Raw genomic sequence first — 21,641 nt, 5'->3', positions numbered from 1 at the left:
AGCCGGTGAAAAGTCGAAAATGGCCATTGGTTGTTTTTACGGGTGCGATTTTGCTGTCACAGTTTAACACGGTTTAATTTGATTGCGTATGAAAACTGCCGAAGAACTATACCCCGAGGTTGATCCCGTCCTGAGCGATGGATGCCGAAAAGAGAACGATCATATTACAAAGGCAAAAGACAAAAGAAGGGCATATCTGGGGTAAGTGCTGACCAAGCTGATCCTATTCGAGGCACTGTGTCCATTGTGATAGGTTTAAAAACCTGCATCGAGACGTCAAAGCAAGGTTCACGTTTGCATACAACTGATAGAGCGACTTTCGTATGACCTTGAAAAATAAAGGTAAAAACAGAACGTAAACAAAAATGCAAAACATTTTATTGGCTTATCGAGGAAAAAACAAACGAGCGGCGCAAATTTCCATTGGCTAAGCGAACGCGGATGCAAACAACGTCATCTCTTCATGGAACTTTCTGGAAAGCAGTCGGCATTTCGCTTTGACGTCATTTGAAATGCAATAATGTGATTGGACAATTGAGCTGTTTACTGCCCATATTAGGAGTTTCCTTCGCGGGAATAAGGAGAAGCTTGTTTTAATCTTGCCAAACATTGGTCCGTGAAACAAATTGCGAACAATTTCAAGGTCATACGAAAGTCGCTCCATGCATTTACCTTGGCGTTTGTATTTCACGTTTTTAACATGTGGCGAATCAAATGCAAGCTAAGAACAGTACTTCATGTTTCCCCGGTTGAAGTCGAGACCAAGAGGGCGTAGAGGCGTGTCCACCATCTTGCAAAGGATATTTTCTAGTGTGAGTAAAAAGGGACTGGGGATTAAAAAAAAGAACGAAAGACAACATTTTATGACACATTGCCATAAGGTTCTTTTTTATTGCACAAATTATCACAGGGCTCGGTTGCGTCGATGGTTGGTATATAAATCATTTGCATGTACCTAAGGCACCGCGCCTTTTCTAGTGCGTCTTCGTGTTTAAGTGTCTAGTCTTCTAGAGCTTGAGCACTAATTGGCGACATTAAACTGAAATCAACAAATGTTGGTTTTTGAGGAGAGGGGAAAACCGGAGTACCCGGAGAAAAACCAACAAACTCATCCTACAAATGGGGTAGGGTCGTACCTCTTGTTGAACACTGTATTTCATTGGCTGTGTGGTGTCCTACTTCCTATTGTTTTCTGTGCTAAATCCATCGTTATATTTGTTCGTTCCATTGTTCTTTTGGCCAATCCTGAAGCCCGTTCAATGAGGTACGACATACAAATGACGCTGGTTCTGGGAATCGAACCCGGGCCACAATGGGTGGAGGCAAGTGCTCAGACCACAACGCCAGCCCTTCACACCTGAGGTCTCTTCGCCACTAACTTCAAAATGAAAGGATTGTAAATAGTGCGAGGAGGCAAACAAAATGTCTATGTTGATCCTGTGCTATTTCAAACGTTTTGCTAACTCGAAAGAAAATGTGCCCCTAAACTGACGTAGTTTTACCCTCGTTACTGAGTATTCCTGATTCCCTGAACCTCTCGCAAACTCCAGTCAAATCTCAATTTCCCTTTCTGTCGTTTTCTATGTAATTAATTGGGGTGCAGGGTTGGCACAGTGGTGAAGCACTCGCCTCCCACCAATGTGGCCCAGATTCGATTCCCAGACTCGGCGTCATATGTGGATTGAGTTTGTTGGTTCTCTACTCTGCACCCAGAGGTTTTCTCCGGGTACACCGGTTTCCCCTCTCCTCAAAAACCAACATTTGACTTGATTTGTGTTAATTGTTTATTTGAATTTACAGGGTCCAATTAGTGCTTCTGCGCTAGAACGACTAGACACTTAAATAAAGTTCCTTTTTTTTAATCCCTCGATGACTCGAACCGTTTTTTTCAAGACGAGAGGAGTAAAACTTGAGTCAAACCCTTCGATTTAAACAGCTGTAGCGGCGTATTCTTCCTCCGTTTTGCATTTAACGAAATTTGCCAGTTCAGTTCCGGGTAGATTTCACTACTAGAATCTACTGTATATTCTCGAAGTTTGTTCCTTTCCTGTCTCAAAATGTCAGTAAATCTCTTGTGTTCCTTTAAAGGGGCAGTTCACTTCGTAATTGTAAATGTCTAGTCGTCACTACATCGTTGCAGTCAGAAAGTACTTTCAGTTGCGACAGAAATACAAGTAAACATCTTTCCCCACCCCCCTTATTCTTGAACCTTGGTTATAGTGGACTCTCGACAATAACTCGACCCGTGTTTAATTTACTCATATCTTGACAGGTAAAGGAACACAAGGTGCTGCTGCCCCCCCGGACTCGTAAGTGTTTTCTCAAAATACTTAGATGTGTTTTTCTCTTCTCTCCCAAGGTTGTTCAATAATTATATTAGCTGTTTGCATTGCTTAGTATTGCCAAATTGTTTGCATTGCCAAATGAAAAGGAAGAGCAGGCCATTTTAAGTCTTTGGCCACTTTTTCCAAACATTGTATCCATTCACTGTGTATATGTATATCTATATATATATACATATATAGTTCTTAATGAAACCGTAGCATTGTTTGGAAGCTGTTGATACGAAGTCGTTTCTGTCTTGGTCTTCACCGTAAGTGTAAAATGAGATGAGATTGCTCGTTAAAAAGACTGAGAATTTATTGCCGGGCCAATAAATTAACATTCAAAAATACACCAGTACGATAATTGTCCCCCAAAACACGATAACGTAAACAAAACTAAGTAACTCTCGCAGTCTTCTTTGAGTCTTCATTGAAAAGATTGATATAATATTACACAAATAATCGGTGACGTTTTCCCTTGTAATTTTTACCCCAGATCGTCCAGTCCTAAAACACCCGGTAGCCCCAAGCCCGCATCCCCGCCCGGTACCCCTTCCGCAGGTGGTGCTGCCGCCAGCGCAGTGCCGCCCCGACCACAGCAACCCCAGGCTGCTAAAAAGAAACAGCGAACGAAGAAAAAGAAAGGAGGCTGGTGATGGCATCGACTCGGAAGCAAAGAACAGCAGATACAGAAAGATAAATGACTTCTTGGGAAATCTAAAGGAGATAAAAGGAGATACGTAGGCAGACACCAGAGAATGTGACCTCACTCTTAGCCGGCTTCTCTAAGATCAGGATGAGCGTTGATTTCAATCAGTAAAGAATTAGAAGTAATTATAATTCGTTATTTACGTTTTATCAAATAAAGGTGGTAAAGTTAAAGCTTCCTTGCGTTCTCTGGTCTGAATTTTTGTAGTATTAAGGGTTATTGCACTGGGAAGACGTCTTCGTTCTGCCGTCGTTGCCGGCGCTACAAACCCGATTGTTGCTCACCATGGTAAACTAAGAGGCTTTTTTGTTCGAGCCAGCTCATCCCAATAACTTGAATTAGCTCACGTACAAAAGATTGTACTTGGCCTCAGCCGTAGTATCGTTTTAGGCATGCTCCCGGGACAGGGGGCTTTCCCGAGCGCTACAAGAGTACGAATGTTGTTCCCTTTTTTTCCATGCAAAGAAAAAAATCAAATGAAACACAGGAAAAATTACGAGCCAAGCAAAAGAATGGGATGAGGCAGACCTCTGTCCAGCTCCCCGCTTGGCCGATATCTGGCCCTGCTCGACTGCCCCCTTTCCCACTGTTTTTTTTCCCCACTGTTTTTTTGTAAAAGAGCATTAAGACAAGATTTAGGAATGAACTCAGACAACAGCAGTTTTTGAAAAGGTGTACATTGACAATGAAAATTGAACGTCAAAACCTTTTTTTGAGGTATAGTCGCTATTCGTGCATAAAGTCCGATTAAAATCTTTAGATTGTTATGGTATTCAACCCTAACCCTGCTTGACAAAAATCGGCACATGCGGTTACTACTGTGTAACTCATTCAGTTAATCTCTTTTGCTATGTACAAACAAATTTGAATAGTATCAACGTCTACGTTAAGGCAATTTGCATTTTCAAAACTCAGTGGTAGTTGATGGCGGCCGACAAAATGTTCGGCCGGCCCGCAACGGAAATCTCTCGGCTCAGAGCAGCGGAACGTCAAAACTATTGATTAACATTAATTACCGGTCGCGCGCATCACGTAGCGGCAAACTGAAAATCCCACGACCGGCTTGTAAAAGCGGATAGTTCAAAGTTCTAATTGCCGCTAATAGCGACGTAACAATTCGTTAACATTATCTAGCAGTCGCGCGAGGTTAAAACAAAGGCAAATGAACAAGACGTCAAACAAGTAGGTCAACGGCCTCAGGTTAGAGACCAAGAAGCTAGAGCAAGGAGGACATCATGAGCTCTGGATCAAAAGGAAAAAGAAGAACAAGGGGTAATTCAATGGTCAGAGACAAAAGTACGTTGTATTCTTTTGATGTTGATATCTTTCTAAAAGATGGTGGAAAAAGTCAAAGATACTCTACTATCCTTTCAAATATTGAAATTGTTGATGCCTTTTTTAGCTCATGTAGATCCATAATACTATAAATCAATATTTAGTTGAATCGAATTTCATGGAACGCGCGTAGTGTAGTGGGGTATCGCTCGCGCACTGCATTCCAGCGGTCCGAGTTCGAATCCCAGCTCGTGCTCTCAAAAGTTCACTCAGCTTTCCATCAATTCGTGTGTGGGACAAGTTGTGCAAGCAATGGGATAGGAGTGGAGAACATCAATGCCGTGAGTTGCGATAGATGTCGTAAGTTACGGTAGAAACTAATGAAAAAGGAGCCTTCGGGTTAACTTCGACTTCGGTCGGCCTCTTGGAATTTCATGACTCTTCTCCAAACTTGTCGTCCTGTAAAATAAAGAGCTTTGAAACAAAACGTTTAAAGTATCTGCAATGTAGGTAGAGTGGCATGTTTTTCTTCCACGAGTTGTAGACACTACTTGAAAGTGGAATTAATACTCCTATTGCTTTAAGCCAGTTTACCTCAATTCTCTTTTACCTTTTTCAAACCTTAATTTCTTCCAATTTTTCTTCTTTTTCTCTTCACTTTGGTGTGAAAAGTCAATACGGATAGTCTTTTAATTGTAATGTGTGCTAGAGTTGTGCCAGCCAAATGAATGAACTGGGACAGAACTGGTATCAAAGGAATTTATAATTTTGTACGTATTTCTGTTTTGCTCTCGTCAACCTAACTGTATCATCTCGTTCTCTCGCTCTCCTGTTTAGGTCCTGTAAATCGAAGCCGTCGCCAAGTCCAGTTTCCTTTCGCTCCGCTTCACGGCAAAACGTTTTTTCTGCATGTGCATTCCCCGGGCAAAGCGCGGAATTTGGAGAAGAAACTCACGGAGCTAGGAGGGGTAAGTTCTTGCATTTGGTTTTTATTTAAGCATGGCCATCACTTGCGGCGCAAGCGCGAGCCACAGTATAAGAGTGAGGACATCCGCCGCGAAGGCACATGAACGATGAAAAAACTCTTGAACTAACCCTTACACTTGCCCAGCAAGAAAAATTTGACCCGAGTTCTGGAAGCAGAATTAAAGCTAGGCCGGGGTAAATGACGTGACAGGCTGTAATTAAAAATTACAAATTAATAAAATAGAGATCCTCAAGGATTATTCATTCTATCGCGCTCAAATTTTATGAGATATCAAGGTGGTAAAGCACTTGAAAGATCCAGCTGCAGTGCTCGGCTGATCGATTAGAAAATGATTGACATATGGTAATGAAGGAAAATCTCCATTTTCTGTTCTTTGAAATGTTTCTCTCTGTTTTCAGTCAGTTCGTAGTTACTTAGTTGATGGCCCTCGGTTAAAGGGACGGTGTCACGCTATTTTAGTCAAAATCAAATCACTAATAGACGTCTTTGCACCAATGAAGACCAAAAATAATGCTGCAGTTTTGTTTCGAATGGCCATTGAAGTGCACTGAAGCTATTCTTTGTTTTTTGCAACCAAGGATGGAGGGGATGGAAATGGATTGAACCTTGAAAAAATTGGCCAGTGTTTTCAAGTTTGGAGACGTTGTCCTCTGAAAGTCGCAGAGATTCAATACGAATCGCTCTTTGTGCCATATTATATTTCGTATCATCGCGATGACTTGTCAGGAATGTTACACGTATGAGCTAGAGTACGAATTTAGACTTTTACCCAGCTTTGACCTAAAAACAGTAAATTTAGCATGACATTGGCCTTTAATACCTGTGTATTGTGAGCCATTTGTTACTTTTATTAATGACAAATTCTTTTCCAGGTGGTAGAAAAATTTTTGAGCAAGGAGTTGACGTGCGTAATTACGGATCAGTCGACAGTTACACAGCGATCTGCGTCTCAAAGCAAGGGAAGTGACAAACTCACTGCCTTGTCCAGCGCTCGAGGGGTAAGAACTTTATCCGAATTATATTTCAAAGCAAAGTGATTTTACCTAAGAAGAGATCTATCAGTTAATTAATACAAACTAGTTCCCAGTCCACACTAAGTTAGACAAACATGTTTTCAGTGGCAGACAAACTGGCTGAGATTTAAGAATTCACAGCTCTCGCTGATTCATCCAAACAAGTCGTAAACAGGTTCAAACAAAAGTAGTTTTAAACTTCTTTTAATTAAATTAAGGTCGTGAACTAAAGATGTAGGAAAAGACAAAAAGTTTTGTTCCCGTAAAAATGTGGGGAAAGGAGGATATTTGAGGCCCAACTGAATACCAACATAAATAGGTTAATAAACAAAAGCTATTTTTGAAAAAAATCCAACTACCATTTGTGCGCGGAAGTTTTAGATTTCAGTTCGGTACATGAACTGCCGGAATAACCTTTCCTTTCAGACAGAATGATCTAATTCATCAATAAAAATGTTACACTTACTAAACGCATTGTTGGTTGTCTTTTCCAGCAATCTCGAGCGCAGGCCATACTCCAGAAATCAGTGGGACAGCGAAAACAACCAGGCAAGAGTACAGATGTTCTCGGTAATGCAAGCAAATGGGGAATACGAGTCAAATCGGTTGAACAAGCCTTGAAATGGATTAACATGCAGTTGCAAAAGAAGCCACAAGATACCACTTAGTCCAAGAACCGGGTTTATAGTCTCAGGGGAGCCTTTCTCAAAGTTGAGGATCACAGCCGGTAAGTGTTCACAGTTTAGTCAAGTTTGAAACAAGGAAGTAACCACGACTTCGGTCATAAATAGTTGGAACACTTCGTTAGAACAGCAAGTGAAGCGCATCAAAGCCGTTAATAACGTACCCCTCCTCCTCCCTCCCATCAATGTTGCATTGCACTCGAACCCATAAACAACAAGATTGAAGGGGAAGAGGGGGCAAATTGCCGTCTGTGTTACAACATTTGTGAACGAGACTCTAGCTTCTTAGAAACATTTGTTAACCAACTCCCACCCAGTTCTCCGAGGTTTTTCCATGTTACTCTCAATAACCAACGAATGTTCTCACAAGATTGGTACTTGACGATTCCCAACCTAGTTTTTTCGTTTCTTTCCTTGACCGTTAGAACAAATTTAGAGCAGCTTGCTTTCTTTTTCGGCATTGCACTTCGCAGTGCCGTCTGATTCGGAATCTTCCACACATGAGAAGTATTAGTCTACAAACCGACGTCATTCTTGCCTTTAATTAAACGACACAAGTAACAAATTTGAATGTACGTGTTTCTGATTTGTCAACAGCCAATACAAGCCTTTGGTTAAGGAACTGCGTGTCTGGCCTCACCTAAATCTGGATGCACCGCCCGGTTTCTCGCCATTTGACGAGCCAGTGAGCATGCGCACTCGATCACACAGCTCATCTAGGAGTCCACGAAAAGTCGTCAAGCGCGCAGCTAATAAGAGTTCATCTGGAAGCACAGACAAGAAAGGGTACTGTGAACTGTGTGATGCTCATTATGAAGGGATGAGGAAACACGTGAACAGTAGAGGACACAAGTTGTTGGCCTCACGTGAAGACACGTACGCTGAATTGGATCGACTCATTGCGCGTGGAAAGACTTTGAAGGAGTTTGAAGATGAAAGAATCAGGAAAAGATCATCCAGGGGTCGAATGCAACCAAGGTAGGCCTGACGTAGAGTCATTAGGCTTTCACTCAAATTACAAAGCGTCGGCTGACAGGCGTGGATCTTAAACATTTGAATGTTACAATTCGGGTTTTTAGTCATTAAAAAAATCTATAACGGACTTCTTTACGTATTTGTTAATTCTATCTTTTCGAGACGTTGATTTCAAATAACAATCGAAAATAGGCGGTGGATGGAAATCCGATTCGGGTTTTATTAGAATGAATATTATACGGAAGCCGAAATCAGTGTTGCAGTTGCTGTAATTCGAAATACTCAGTTTGAAGAACGCAAATACTGAGGTTTTAAAAGCAAGCCTATTATTTTACCAATTGGGTAGACAGCGGGAAACCTCTCTCTTCTCAGTAGAGGGTTAAGTTCTAATGGACGTTTTATGTTGTTACCTATTTAGATCACGTACGAGAAGCAGATCTCCAGTCAGTCCAAAACCAACCCCTCAGAAAAGAAAAACTACTTCAAGCAAAACAACTTCGCCGAAAGGAGGCAGCAGGAGAACGGCAAGTCAGCAGAGGCGATCAGCGACTCCTGGTGAAAGGTCTCGGAGCATTAGGTCCAAAACCTCTTCCCCTGCACGCAAGACCTCAAGTTCTCCTCGCAAGGCTCAGAAGAAAGTAACACCGATTAAAATCGTCCGATTTCAAGATAATGGATACTCTGTCGTGAAATCTACAGCGAAAAAGCGACGCCGTGATCAATCAGGCAATACCACCAGTCATGCCATGCCGAAACGAAAAAGGACTGATCGATTCTCGATTGTCGAAGCTACACCGATGAAAATTCGACTCCGACGAAGTAAGCGAAAGAGTTCCCCAGTAACGAGAGCTTCATTGTTTGTAGGACGCTTGCATTAGGTGCGAAGAAACATTTTGAAATCGCAGCGAAAGGAAACGATTTGAGGATTAAGTAAATAGCCGATATTACGTGGAAATATATAATGAAATCGAACAATAAAAATAAGTGTAGACTTATGTCATTGTGTAAAAAAAAACTATAAAACTATAAGTGGCATGCCTTTATATTATGAACCCTCCATTTGAGTCTGTGAGGGACATCAGCTACGAAATGTGATGTTTTATCCATATTTTACTAGATTTAATTCTTGACTCGAGGAAACCGTTATACTGCTTTAATTAGGTAAAAAATATTTTTAAATATTAAAATATTCGGGGGAAAGAAAAAAGGAACTGAGAGGTATTATCTATAGTTATGGAGTGTGTATACCATTTATTCTACATTAATAATGTTGGTAATTACTAGTAACTGTTAGAAAAAGAAAAATGTAAATATGTTACAAATGTCATCTCGTTTTAATGCAATAAAATATGAGTGACCAACACTTCCGTTTTTGAAGTCTCTGTCCGCAGATAGATTCCATATCAGCGGAATACAAATATTTGCACGGTTCATAAATTCAAACGAGATATTATCAGTTACCGAGTGTTAGGATTGCTGAGACAACTTAGCTAAGACGGAGGTGCATGTAAAGGTTGGCCGGAGTTTAAGTGGTACTCATCCTCGTAGGGGGCAGTCATTCGAGACGGAACGAGAATCAGGACTGGTGTAAAGTTTCCACTTGAGAAACCTTACGCCGGTCCCGATTCTCGTCCCGTCACGACTGACTGCCCCTGGGTCTCCGAGGATGAGTGGTACTATGATCAAGAAATTAAATATTTTTTTTCTTTGAAGTTTAAAACTATGTTAAGTACTGAAACACTAAGTTGTAAGCCTTAATTTAAAAGAAACTTGTTCATTTGAAATCTTGAGAGAGCTGGATCGAGGAGAAAATGACGTCAAATGCAATGCGTTTGTACGCGACTGAATTAATATGCAGCACGGGAGTTTTGTGCGTTTCAGATTTTGAAACTCATGTTTTGCATACATAATAATCTGCATTTACACACTGAAATTTTAAGCTATTGAGTGAACGACGTCACTTTTCCCTACACTCAACCCTCTGAAGTCCAGCCGGGTTGGTTTGGGACGTGAGTAATGGCGGACACAGCCTTTGGATAAAAGTCAAAGCTCAACATTTTGCCAGGCAGTTGTTAAGCAAACTGTGACAAACTTTCAAAATCTGAAGAAAAAAAGGAAGTGACTGTTTGATCATTGTACCACTGTGAGCCCATACGCGGTTTTCCACCCTGCATTCCCATACTCTACCTTTTGAGCTATCAGTTGTCGCATCCTGAGAAAAGAGAGTTAGAAGATTTAAACCGACATCGATTTCAGGCTTTTATTTCTCAATATCTGCTGCCACAACCTACAATTGCCACCAAGAGTTTTCACATTTTGTAGTTCGTACTGATACAATCAAATTTTGAGTTGAATTCAGTTGCCTTCGAGTTTCGACCTACAGTCTGTGACAACATTCCTTGCCGGAACAGTGCAGGAATATACAGATCTGAAGCTTTCACGGCTCGCTCTCCCCTCACAGTGTTGTTTGCGGGCAAGTTTCTGAGCCCATTTGGCAAAACAACATTGTGGGAGGGAAAGGTATTGGAATGCGTTTCAATAATTTTGTCTGACGCTGTAGTTGTTAGAAATCTCTAAGACAAATTGCATTGAATTCGAATCTAATTTACAGTAGACGGAAAAAATTCACAAAAGAATTTGTCAAAAGTGCATATTTCGGCCAACGAAGTGGTATGTATGTGATTGTCAAGGAGATTTTAAGCTTCAGGGACTGATCACTGACAAATGTGAAAAAGACTTGAGGTAGAGTATTTTGAGAGATAACACAAAACGTCTTCTTTAGTTCACTAGCAGAAATCATGAATTTGCAGGAAAAAAGGTTCTTGATTGTACTGAAGCCTACAAGCAAGTTTTAGCCCTGGACCGGGGAAATAATTTCCATTTTCTCAGTTGTTTCTACCGTCGTAGCCAGAGATTCATGCATGTTTTGCCAGGAATTCATCCTTTTAATTTCGAGTAATGTTTCCGAATCTGACGACTTACCTGTTTAAAACAATTCAATACTTATAGTTTTGGTACCAAGGACACTAAAAAGACAAAATGAATTGCCGAAGAATTAATTTTGAGGGCAAAGGAAAAATTTTATAGAAAAGAAGGCAACAGTTTGGTTACAGTATTTACAAAGAGTGGTGGCGTAAGGTTGAATTCTGAACCACATAACACGTTTTAAGCCCAGAACATTTAGATAGAAACATCCAGTTATCTAACTAGTTGGCAGCCCGGCCTTTTTAAGTAACGACGATCGTACTCACTCCATAAGAGCGGACGTGAAATGAGAACTTCTCGAATTAAACACGTTGTACTCCACGATATACAAAGGTAGGTACATCGTTCTCTTTTTGGTGAGCACCATTGTGTATCTGAAAGCCCAGTCCAATTAGTGAATTTTCTTGGTAATACGTAATGGTTAGCTGTCCTTGTTCTGCAGCTTAATTAGTTTATCAGTGTGTATCAAAGAAGGCGGGGTTGATCTTGATCACCAGGCGTTAACGAAATCGGCCAAGTCGTGCTTTCAAGAATTCACAGCTTCAATTCTAGTCGAAACGCTTGGAAAAAAATATCGATGTCTTTTGATATCAATATATTATTTAATGCAACAATATGATATCCTAAGACAGTTCGTCAAAACAGGATGACGCTTAAGGTCGGGCATCTCCATGAAGTTCCGACCTTCAGTAAATACGCATATCGGAAATTTCGTTTACGAAGACATCTGTCAGTCTTCACTTTATTTTCAAATCCAATTTCCCACCCCACATATACTATTTGACTCACAAAAGACTATTTAAACAACAAATAAAGAAATCCCGGAAAAGATAACTTGATTTTTTTTTGGTGCAACCGTAAGTCTCTCGATTTTCAATGTCATACCAAGATAGAACTTTTGCCAGAAATGTAGTAATTAGTCTATTACGGAATGTATTTGAAAAAAACTTTACCATTCCGTTTTCTAAAAGCGCCGGATTTTCTTTTGAAGTAGCAGATTATCTAACTATCCAAACAAGTTCTTTTTGACACATACAACTTATTGAATTAAAAAGCAATAACAAGGAAAATTAAATCGAGCAAACTAAACACAGATGGGCTCTCGAAACAAGATTTCAAAACTGTGGTTAATTGTTGTCGTAATCGAAGCATTAGAGAGATAATTAGGCCATCACTCGCCTGATATAGGATGACAATCCCTTGATTTTGAAAAGTTTCTAAAATGAATAAGAAGCTGACTGCAGACTGAAGCCAAAAGCCTCCAGGACCAAAGGTCCCGAAGTGGAATATTAGGACATCAGTCAAGAAATGGTTGTTTGATACCATTTAGAACACATCAATGTTAAGAATTGCTTCAGTAGTAGAATAACTACAAATATAACACTAGCTTTGCCCTTCACTTACGAAAAGAGAGAATTCAAATCCAACGAGCAAATTTGTCATTTTTCGTCAAAATGTGTGTTGTGAATTATTTTTTATCAATATCTTGCTTTCCACGAATGAGAGAAAAACCGCGATTAAAAATGACATGGATATCTCAAAAGGTTTTTCTTTTCTTTTCCCGTCACGAGCGGTTCGCTTATTTGTTAAAAAAGATACTTTCAGAACTTTGGCCTTTCTTCGATCATTAAATCACCTCCTTGCAACTACATTGTTGTTTAGCTGAAACCCATATTCAGCGACTTTTGTCTTCATTAATCAAATTATATTGCGCATTAGTCTAGCAATTGAGTCTTCACCATTACATAGCCATGAAATTTAAAACAAAACACAGATTTTTCCGGAAAGAGATCCCTATAATTGCTTTGAACTGCGAATCGTTTTTTTTTTAATCGAATGCGATATTATGTTTCGTTAAAGGAAAGAAAAGCATCGTTTGGATTACTTAATTAAACCAAGAACTCGCGGGAGTGGCAAAAACTGCAACTGTGTAATATCTAAGAAACTGCCTTGTGAAATTCTCCAACAGAAGCTACTTTTTGAATTTTAAGAAACAGCGTTTCAAATGTCATTCTCCAGATGTCGTTTGGTATTAAAGGCCTAAAAGAAGAAGTTATATAATTTGTTGCGAGCTTTGTTTGTACATTATTTCGGAAATCCCCTCCGGTTAATCGTCGCTAACTTGATAAGACAAATAAAATCGTGTTAGCAAGGTGGAAGACATGGTTCCTATTACGATTACCAGTGCTTTATTGCGTGGTCAAAAAAGAATTTCTGATTTGATACTTTAAAATGACGAAATTGATTGAGAATTACTGATATTAGTCTTAAGAGGAACTCATTAAGTAAGCGTAATTGATTCCAAATACACACACAAAAAGCGAGATGGATATTGAACATTCAAGGAAGGATCTTTAAAAGTTTTTTTCCGCGGGTGATTTTAAAGAGACAAAAAGCCTTCTTTTCGAAAAAAAAAAACAGTCTAGTTGCTTTTAGAGTTGAAGAAAAAACGACAAATCGATCTCTTTCTTCGTCTTAATTGTTTTTCAGCGAATTAATTGTCTCTGAAACCCACACCAACTCACAATGATTTGCCCTTGTCGAGTTAATTTTAAGCGTATAAACCCCGCAATATCTTTTGTTCGTTAAATGTGATAAGATCATCGACGAATTAAAAGCTTTCCTGCTTGCTGTATCGAATACGGAGAACTTTATGAATGTAAATTGTCTGCGAACAGGTGTTTGGCTTGAATAGAAATAAATGTCAAACAAAATCTCATGGCGTGTTTCTCACTATTGGAAGAGAGGAAGTGAATATTGCATATTATTGCCGCCTACAAAAGTATTAATTAACTCTGGCGATACAAAAGGCTTAAGAACAATGCCAATCTGGCTCTCATCTTACCACATGGCGCAAGGCGACAGTACATTTCACAACCTCTTTTTAATAAAAAGTGAGTCTGAAAACTAAGTGTCCCAAACAAAAAATAAAGACTTCTCTGGGAAGAAATATTTCGGTTATTTTCCCATCTCGGGGACTTATATTAAATTTGCTGGCTCTATTTATTTCTTATCGTGATGCAATATGGTTAATTTAAGTCATTAAGGCGAACTCACTTGTCTTGCAAAATTATCGGTTAATGTCTGAGTTAAAGGAGTACGCGAACAATTTGTTTGTTTATTGTGAAGATACTAATAAGTCGGTTTTTTCGATTAGGCATTGTATTGGTCCCACTAATCAATTTTATCAATGGACTAATGAGAAAACAGCATAGTTTGGAGTACTATTCATCGTTTAGCAACGAACATTAGGGAATTAGTGACCAATAGTTACCAATTTCGTCGGATACGTGTTTCATAAAAGGCTGCCGCAAACGCACAATCGAAGGCAGTCAGCTGCGGGATTTGCAACGGTAGCACAATGAATACCAAGATTTACTAGGAAGAACCTGAGCAGATTTTGAGACACGTTTTTGTGAGCTAGCGAGTCATGCAAGCATTCACTAGCACGTATGTTTGTCCGTATTTCCCTTGTACGTCCCCATACTGTATCGCTTTGAGAAGCACAGCTGTAGCGCCTTCAAGTTTACAACCAGTTAGCAGATCTCCTACCAGCCCAAGTCAGTCTGGAATATCATCGTTCACTATTTCATCGATTCTTTCCCGTTCTGAAGAGCAAACGACCAGGACGAATAGCGAGGAGACAAACTCATCCAAAGCCTCTTCCACCGAAGCCAGTCTAAGCGTCCCAAAGTTTACTCCTTACGCTTCTCATATCTCAATAGGAAGACTACATCCGTACCACCGGCCTTTAACTACCAGCGCCTTTGCAAGAACCACTTGCAATTCTTTACATAAAGGTAAGTCATGCAATAAACCCGACATTGCAATCATTCATAGTCATCAAACCGTTTGGAGAAGGGCTCTTCAGTTTGTCACGTTTGTCTATCTCTAGACGAAAAAAATCTTTTTTTTTTGTTCGCGTGCTCATCTCAACTTGTGAGCACTAGATTTCGTGGGGCGTTTTCTAAAGAGAAGTTTAAAAAAAGGCCTCAGTGTGTACACGTTCGTCGTACATTTGTTACCGCCGCAAAATAAGCTTTAACTGATTCTCAGTCTCGACATTTGTTTTCTACTTCTTTTTAAAAGTTGCCTGCGCTTTCCTTTTAAATGTGTATTTGTGACTGGTAAATGTTATTGGCAGCAAGAAAAAAATTGTAATCACGTAAACGAAATGGCTAATTCGCACCTCGGTGAGAGCTGAATTCAAATGTTAATTTTACTTCCTGATTTAAACCTTTCAGTACTTCGGTAAACTGACAAAAAAGAGAAAATTAGGATATATTTAATGTCGATTTATTAACATGAGGATTTTGTATCAAAGCATCTCTTCCTAAAGGCATAAAAATGGAAAATTGAGGGAAAGCTCTTCTGAAAAGGAAATGCTATTGGAAATCTAAGCAATTACCTTAATGCCAAATTGCTTCTTACTTAATAACATAAAGCTCTCATCATGTAAAGCTCGACTAATTATGTTTTTCAATTTTTCAAACCAGGACAACCCTCATTCTTGAGTCTTAATTACATACGGTAGATTGAGGAAGGCATTGTTAGAACCTCAAGATAGGCTTTAGGAATAGACAAAACGTGAAACAGTGGGAATTACTTTTTGGTATAATTTTATCCATGTTAATTTGCGGTTTCGGTCTTATTGCGTTCTTGCAGAAGGAGAACCAATTCTTTCAGTCGTTCATCACGAGGAAAATAAAGCTTGGAATTTCAAGCAAGGAAAGCCGAAGAGAATTCGTACAATTTTCACGCCGGAGCAGTTAGAACGATTGGAGAAAGAATTTGAACGGCAACAATACATGGTCGGGGCAGAGAGGCACTACTTGGCGGCATCACTGAATCTTACTGAAACACAAGTCAAAGTATGGTTTCAAAACAGAAGAATAAAGTGGAGAAAACAGAAGATAGATTGTACCAGCTCCGCTTGAAAAGAAGGCTCAGTGAATGCCACACTACCATAATGAAAAAAATTCAGTTTGGACCGCTACTGACTGAATGTAGTTTGCGGATTAAATGTACATTGCTCCGTAGCGTGGAAACGGCGATTTCTGCTTCTTCTTGAAAGTTAACGTTTGTTTCATATTTTCAATACAAGATAGCACGAAGTTACGTAAGCGGTTTCTTGCAACTGAAGTAGCATCGAGAAGAAAAACTTTAAGGTGCTTTTGAAATTAAAACATCTTGGCTCGTGGTTGAGGTGTTTTTTTTCAAAGCGATTTCGAAATATTCTGAAGAATAGTCCCACAAATTGACAGAGAAACTAAATTTCTAGGGTAACGCAGCATTTGTCAAGAAGTTAGTTCCGGTTAGAATTGATAGTTTGTGCGGACAAATCTCGGTTGTAAAAATATCACAAACAAAGTTCAATACTTGCCCAAAGACTAAATGCTTACGTCATGAACAGATGTTTTCATGATTGAAAATTGGTCACTTGTTTGGTTCGGTAAGTGATTTTAAGCCTGGTCCAATGAATCTACCCAATGAATTTAGCCTAGTGCTCTATTCGGGAGCTTTCGTCATAATTTGTAAATAAGAAATTGGAATCTGTGTACAAATAAAAATCATGTTCAAAATTTTATAAGTGAGAGATGTTATGTATAGGATATATATGTTAAACCTGGTGTTGTACTTGCGCTTGTCAGCACGATAAAAGCGGCAGTAAGAGATACATTTTAAGTGACATTGAAATTATCTGTTGGGTTTTGTAAGGTAGCGAGAACCCAACTGAGGTATAATATGAGGGCCTTGTGGGTCTTAATTGAAATTACAAGCATTTTTGATTAACTAGACCCTAAATTTTGCATGGGAAGTTCAGTACAGTGGTTAAGGTTACGGACATAAAAGCAATAAGTCTTTGAAACAGAGCCTTTGACAACAGGAATCAAGCAAGAAGAATGCAATGCGTAAGCGATAAAAGGAAGAGCTTCTAGTTCGTACACGATTTTATTCTTCATTTTCCTGGGTAGTGAGGATATTCGCACCACAACAATAGGTTTTAAAGTTCGCATGATTTTCATGTTGTTAAAGAACATTAGAAACAAAAGGTTTCTTCTGCCTCATTAAGCTTTTATAATTTTATAGAACTGATATGCAATATCACCTCTAATGACGGTCTCCATTAGCTTTCTAAACGGTTCTTTGAACTGGTGTTAAATGACTAGTAATGAGGAACTAAAAAACTGATGCACTAGGCAACCGAAAGTTTGCAAATTGAATTGAATCACTTTCCTGAGGGGAAATGTTGGACCACAATTAAATAACCGTGCTTTGTTTTAATGTAAGGCATGTACCCGAAGAATTGACGACATCACAAAATAACTTCCACTAAGAGCACTCCCGCAACGCATGGGTCGTTTCCTTCAAAATATCTGTTCGAGAGGAGTAATATTCCTGAAGTTTCTTGAAGTGGAATATTCAAAGTAGATTCAGTCGTTTGTCAAAGAAATGTAATCCCTTTGTTTTGGAAAACATTTGTGTTAAGAAAGGTCAACCAGCGTTTCTAGAGTCGAAATCAGCTCGTGAATTCATCGTATGACTTTTCCACACGCTGGAGTTTTGTTACTCGTTGGCCCTTGCTCTATCAATTAAAAATCCCGAACTGATACTACTCTCGCGTACACTAGCCACAAGATAAACCACTCTTCACAACTTTTAATTATTCGCTGGACGGTGATTTCTGTGATGTCTCCTGGGGACAATGCTATCCACACTCCCATCAAAAGAGATTCGAGATTCGTTTTTTAATTTTTTGAAAATGTTGAATCTATACTGGCAGAAATTTGGCCATGCACTCTCAGAGGGATTAATTTAAATAAAAACATGCGCGAAATAAAATATTGAAAACAAGACAACTGTTGTCTTTTATTGCTAGTAATTATGTTTCACTACACTGTTAGTCTTTTCGTACGTACCTCTCCACATTAAAGCGGCTAACGAGATCAAGAACACTAAAACAAACAGCTGAAAGTACCGTCTGGGTCAATAAGCTAGCTAAGACAAAAAATTCCAAAGAAGGCCATTTTTAATAGCCTCCTTTAGGGGTGCTAATCCTACGCTTGTAAAGTGTCTTAATTACCAGTTCAAGTTCGTATAAGCAACGCCATTAGTTAAGTATCGATCAAGGTGACAAAGAAAAAGCTGTTCTTTTCGGCAACAACGCGCACAAACTTTTTCCTAAATGGGTTTGTGTCAAGCAACTGCCAGGACCTACTAGGTCGCTAATAATAATAATAATAATAATAATAATAATAATAATAATAATAATAATAATAACTGGACCAAAAAGAAATTAAGAGATTTATACACAAGAACAAGGAAGACCCTAACAATGAACAGAGCACTTAACCCAAGGAATTGTGTAGCCAGGCTTAATGTACAAAGAGCAGAAGGAGGGAGAGGCCTAATATCACTGGAAGAGTGCATTGGACAGGCCAAGAACTCATTACAAAATTACATCCTGCACAGTGACGAGAAACTGATTCAAACAGCTAGGAAGAGGGAAGTGGTAACCCACGACTTTCAAACCCCAAAGGACTTCAAATAACGAAGGAAGCTGAGAGAAAGACATAGTGGGAAGTGAAGGCTGTATATGGTCAGTCCCTCAGACAAACAGAGCAAACGAAATGAGAAGACCTGGGAATGGTTGCAAAGAGAGAACCTTAAACGAGAAACAGAAGCCCTAATCACTGCTGCCCAAGACCAGGCAATAAGAACAAACTATATCAAAGCCAACATCGACAAGACTCAAGAGAATGACCTGTGCAGAATGTGCCGCCAGGCAAAGGAGACAGTGAGCATATTGTGAGTGGGTGCTCCAAACTGGCACAGCAAGAGCATAAAAGGAGGCACGATAATGTTACAAGGGTGGTACACTGGGACTTGCTGGGGAAGTGCGGCTTTAGTAGAGTAGACAAATGGTTTGAACATCAACGAGAAACTGTCCTTGAGAACAAGACTACAAACTGCTATGGCATTATAACATCCAGACTGACCACCAAATTAATGCAAGGAGACCCGACTTGGTCGTTATTAACAAGCAAGAACAGACATGCCAAGTAATAGACATAGCAGTCCCAGAAGACACAGCTGTAAAGGCCAAGGAAGAGGAAAAGCTAGAGAAATACCAGGACCTAGCAAGAGAGATTCAGAAAATGTGGAGTGTCGGAACCCAGGTGCTTCCAGTAATAATTGGGGTACTGGGAACAGCTTCAAAAAGGCTTGAAAGCAACTTAAAGCGGATTAGCACCAACACTCCTATAGAACTAATTAAAAAACCGCTCTCCTTGGCACAGCAAGAATTCTGAGAAAGGTTCTGGAGCGATGAAAGCCATGATAAAATTTGGGTTTCCTCAGGCAACTTGTTGTTGCCTGGCCCCCAAGAAGATAACCCGGATCCAACTTTTGGTAGAGAAGTGGGAGGGAAAGCTACTAGCAAGCAGGTGGAAGGATGAAGACCTAGACAAAAAGTGTTTTGAGTGGATGAACAACTGGAGAAATGCACCGACCCATATGATAACTGGCGTTCAAGACCTGTACCAAAAGCTTTTACCAACAAAGTTGTACACTGGGAAGAAGATTAAAACAACTAATCATCAAGATTACACTTGTCGTATGTGTGGCAAGGGCCAAGAGAGTGTCGCGCATGTGTTTGCAGGGTGCAGTGCTATCGCTCAAACCAAATACCTAGAAAGACATAACAGGGTCCTTAGAATCCTTTTCTTCGAGATTCTAAGCAAATACAACCTACTACCAAGAGAGGAGTATGCGTGGTATGAACGAATCAGTCCAAAGCCAGTTCACGAGAATGAAGAACTCAAAGCTTTGTGGGATGTACCTCTGTTTGCCGAGCAAGTAGAAGGTCGAGCAAATTCCATCGACGCGCAAGTCATTGATAAAGTAAAGAAAGAAGTAATCCTGATCGAGATGAGCTGCCCGTGGATAGAAAATCGACAGATGAAGACGGAGGAGAAAATGCGAAGGTATGGTCCATTCAGAAGGGAACTCAAGCTGCAATATTCAGGATATAAAGTTTCTCAGCACAACATCATCATGGATGTACTGGGTGGTTATTCAAAAGTTGTGAGGAAGTCAATCAAGTGCTTGGTAGGAGACAGGTGTGACTTGGTTTTTTTGCAGAAGGCAATGCTATCATGCACTCTGAACATTGCAAGGAACTTTAAAATTCTTGAACACTGAACAATTTCATAAGAAAGGCAAAGATGAACATTTAGATATACTTAAAGGCCGTATATATTATTAGGGATTTTTATTAGCAAATTTTTTTGTTTGTTTTTTTTTTACAACGATCTATGAGAAAGAAGATTTAAGATTTTTAGATACACAGATCAATGGTTAGGATTTTTACGTTTAGATACTTAGGATATTCTGTTATGTGGGATATATAATATCGATGGAGGATTGTAATCTTTTTTTTAGGGATTAACAGGAATTGGTTACGCTTTTTGGGCGCCCAAATTTTGTCATAGGTTTGCAAACAGATGTTTCAATAAACTGCAAATAATAATAATAATAATAATAATAATAATATATACATATATATTTTTTGAAATGATAAAGAAAACCTTTGAAATATGTACATAATTTACAGAAATATTACAAAGTAAGAATTGGAAGCACAATACAACATTAAAAATTATTATAAGTTATAAGAATGCACTGAATCACTGTGCCATAACGATTTCCCAAATACATTTCCTGCGGCTCAGATGTGATCAAATAACTCTTACAGGCAGTACAGTGTTTTAGAATTAAAGACATGGAAAAAGAAAATTTCAAGTTAAAAGAATAAATCTCCTGAAAGAAAAAAAAGGTTACTTCGGGCAGACTCTAATGTTTTCGATCTGTAAATGAGTCAACAAAGTCTGGCTGTCGTCTTCTGGGTGTTGTGCCTCTCAAGCATAGTATCGCAGAGCGTACGATGGCGAAAGATACTTGTTACAAGTAAATTGAAATTCAGGTTGAAATGACTTCAACCTAGGTAAATTTAATTTTAAACTAGCTTAAAATTGAAAATAGGAAACATCAACAAAAAGTCCATTAATTGTTAGCAAGTACGTGTATATTGGTAAGTAAATCAGTAAGGAGATGTAGTTAGCGTATGTTTTCACGAGTTAGTCTGTAAAAACGCCTTTGGAAGTTGTTATTAAGTCTAAGCACTGATTTTAATCGGTTAGCTAAGCATTAAGGTTGGGGTTAGGCATACTGTGCATGATAACTAATTCTGCTTTTTTTTATCTTAGAGCAGCAGAAAAACCGTCAAAACCTTGATTAATAAGAATTACCTTCATGTGACTTTGTTTTATTTTTATTTTTCTGGTTTTTGCAAGGAAAAAGACAAGTGACTTTTTAGAAGGTAGAACATTGAATGATTTACAGTTACTTGTACAAATGTAATTCAGTATAAAACCCTTTTGTGGTTCTAAGTACTTGAACAATCAAATTCAAAGTTCTTTTTCTGGTAGTCCAAAAAGTTTGTAACCTTTATTAAACAGTCATTACTTGCATGTAGTTGAACGATGAGAAGTCATTTCCTTGTTTTTGCAGCTCTTCTACATGTGTCACTGGTCAAGTGCCTTTTTGCATGCGGTAGTGAAACTTATTGTTTTAGTTGTGTCTAATAACACATCTTCTTCTTCTTCTTCTTCTGAATATTTTGTGAAA

The 21,641-nt window shown here is 39.1% G+C and overlaps 1 protein-coding gene and 1 pseudogene across 1 annotated transcript; both read left to right on the top strand.

Annotated features, from left to right (window-relative positions):
* Positions 1–4,127: 4,127 nt before the first annotated feature.
* Positions 4,128–9,328, top strand: LOC138043045 (protein DBF4 homolog B-like; annotated as a pseudogene).
* A 4,823-nt stretch (positions 9,329–14,151) lies between these two features.
* LOC138041344 (homeobox protein notochord-like) lies at positions 14,152–16,539 on the top strand. The gene is made up of 2 exons (XM_068887124.1): positions 14,152–14,752; positions 15,618–16,539. Exons 1-2 carry the CDS (start codon positions 14,383–14,385, stop codon positions 15,887–15,889), a joined length of 642 nt encoding a protein of 213 aa, XP_068743225.1. The 5' UTR covers positions 14,152–14,382; the 3' UTR covers positions 15,890–16,539.
* Positions 16,540–21,641: the final 5,102 nt, after the last annotated feature.

The sequence above is a fragment of the Montipora capricornis genome, chromosome 3 (assembly GCF_036669925.1).
Source record: "Montipora capricornis isolate CH-2021 chromosome 3, ASM3666992v2, whole genome shotgun sequence".
NCBI classification, from domain to species: Eukaryota; Metazoa; Cnidaria; class Anthozoa; order Scleractinia; family Acroporidae; genus Montipora; species Montipora capricornis.
This window is presented reverse-complemented; position numbering and strand designations above follow the sequence as displayed.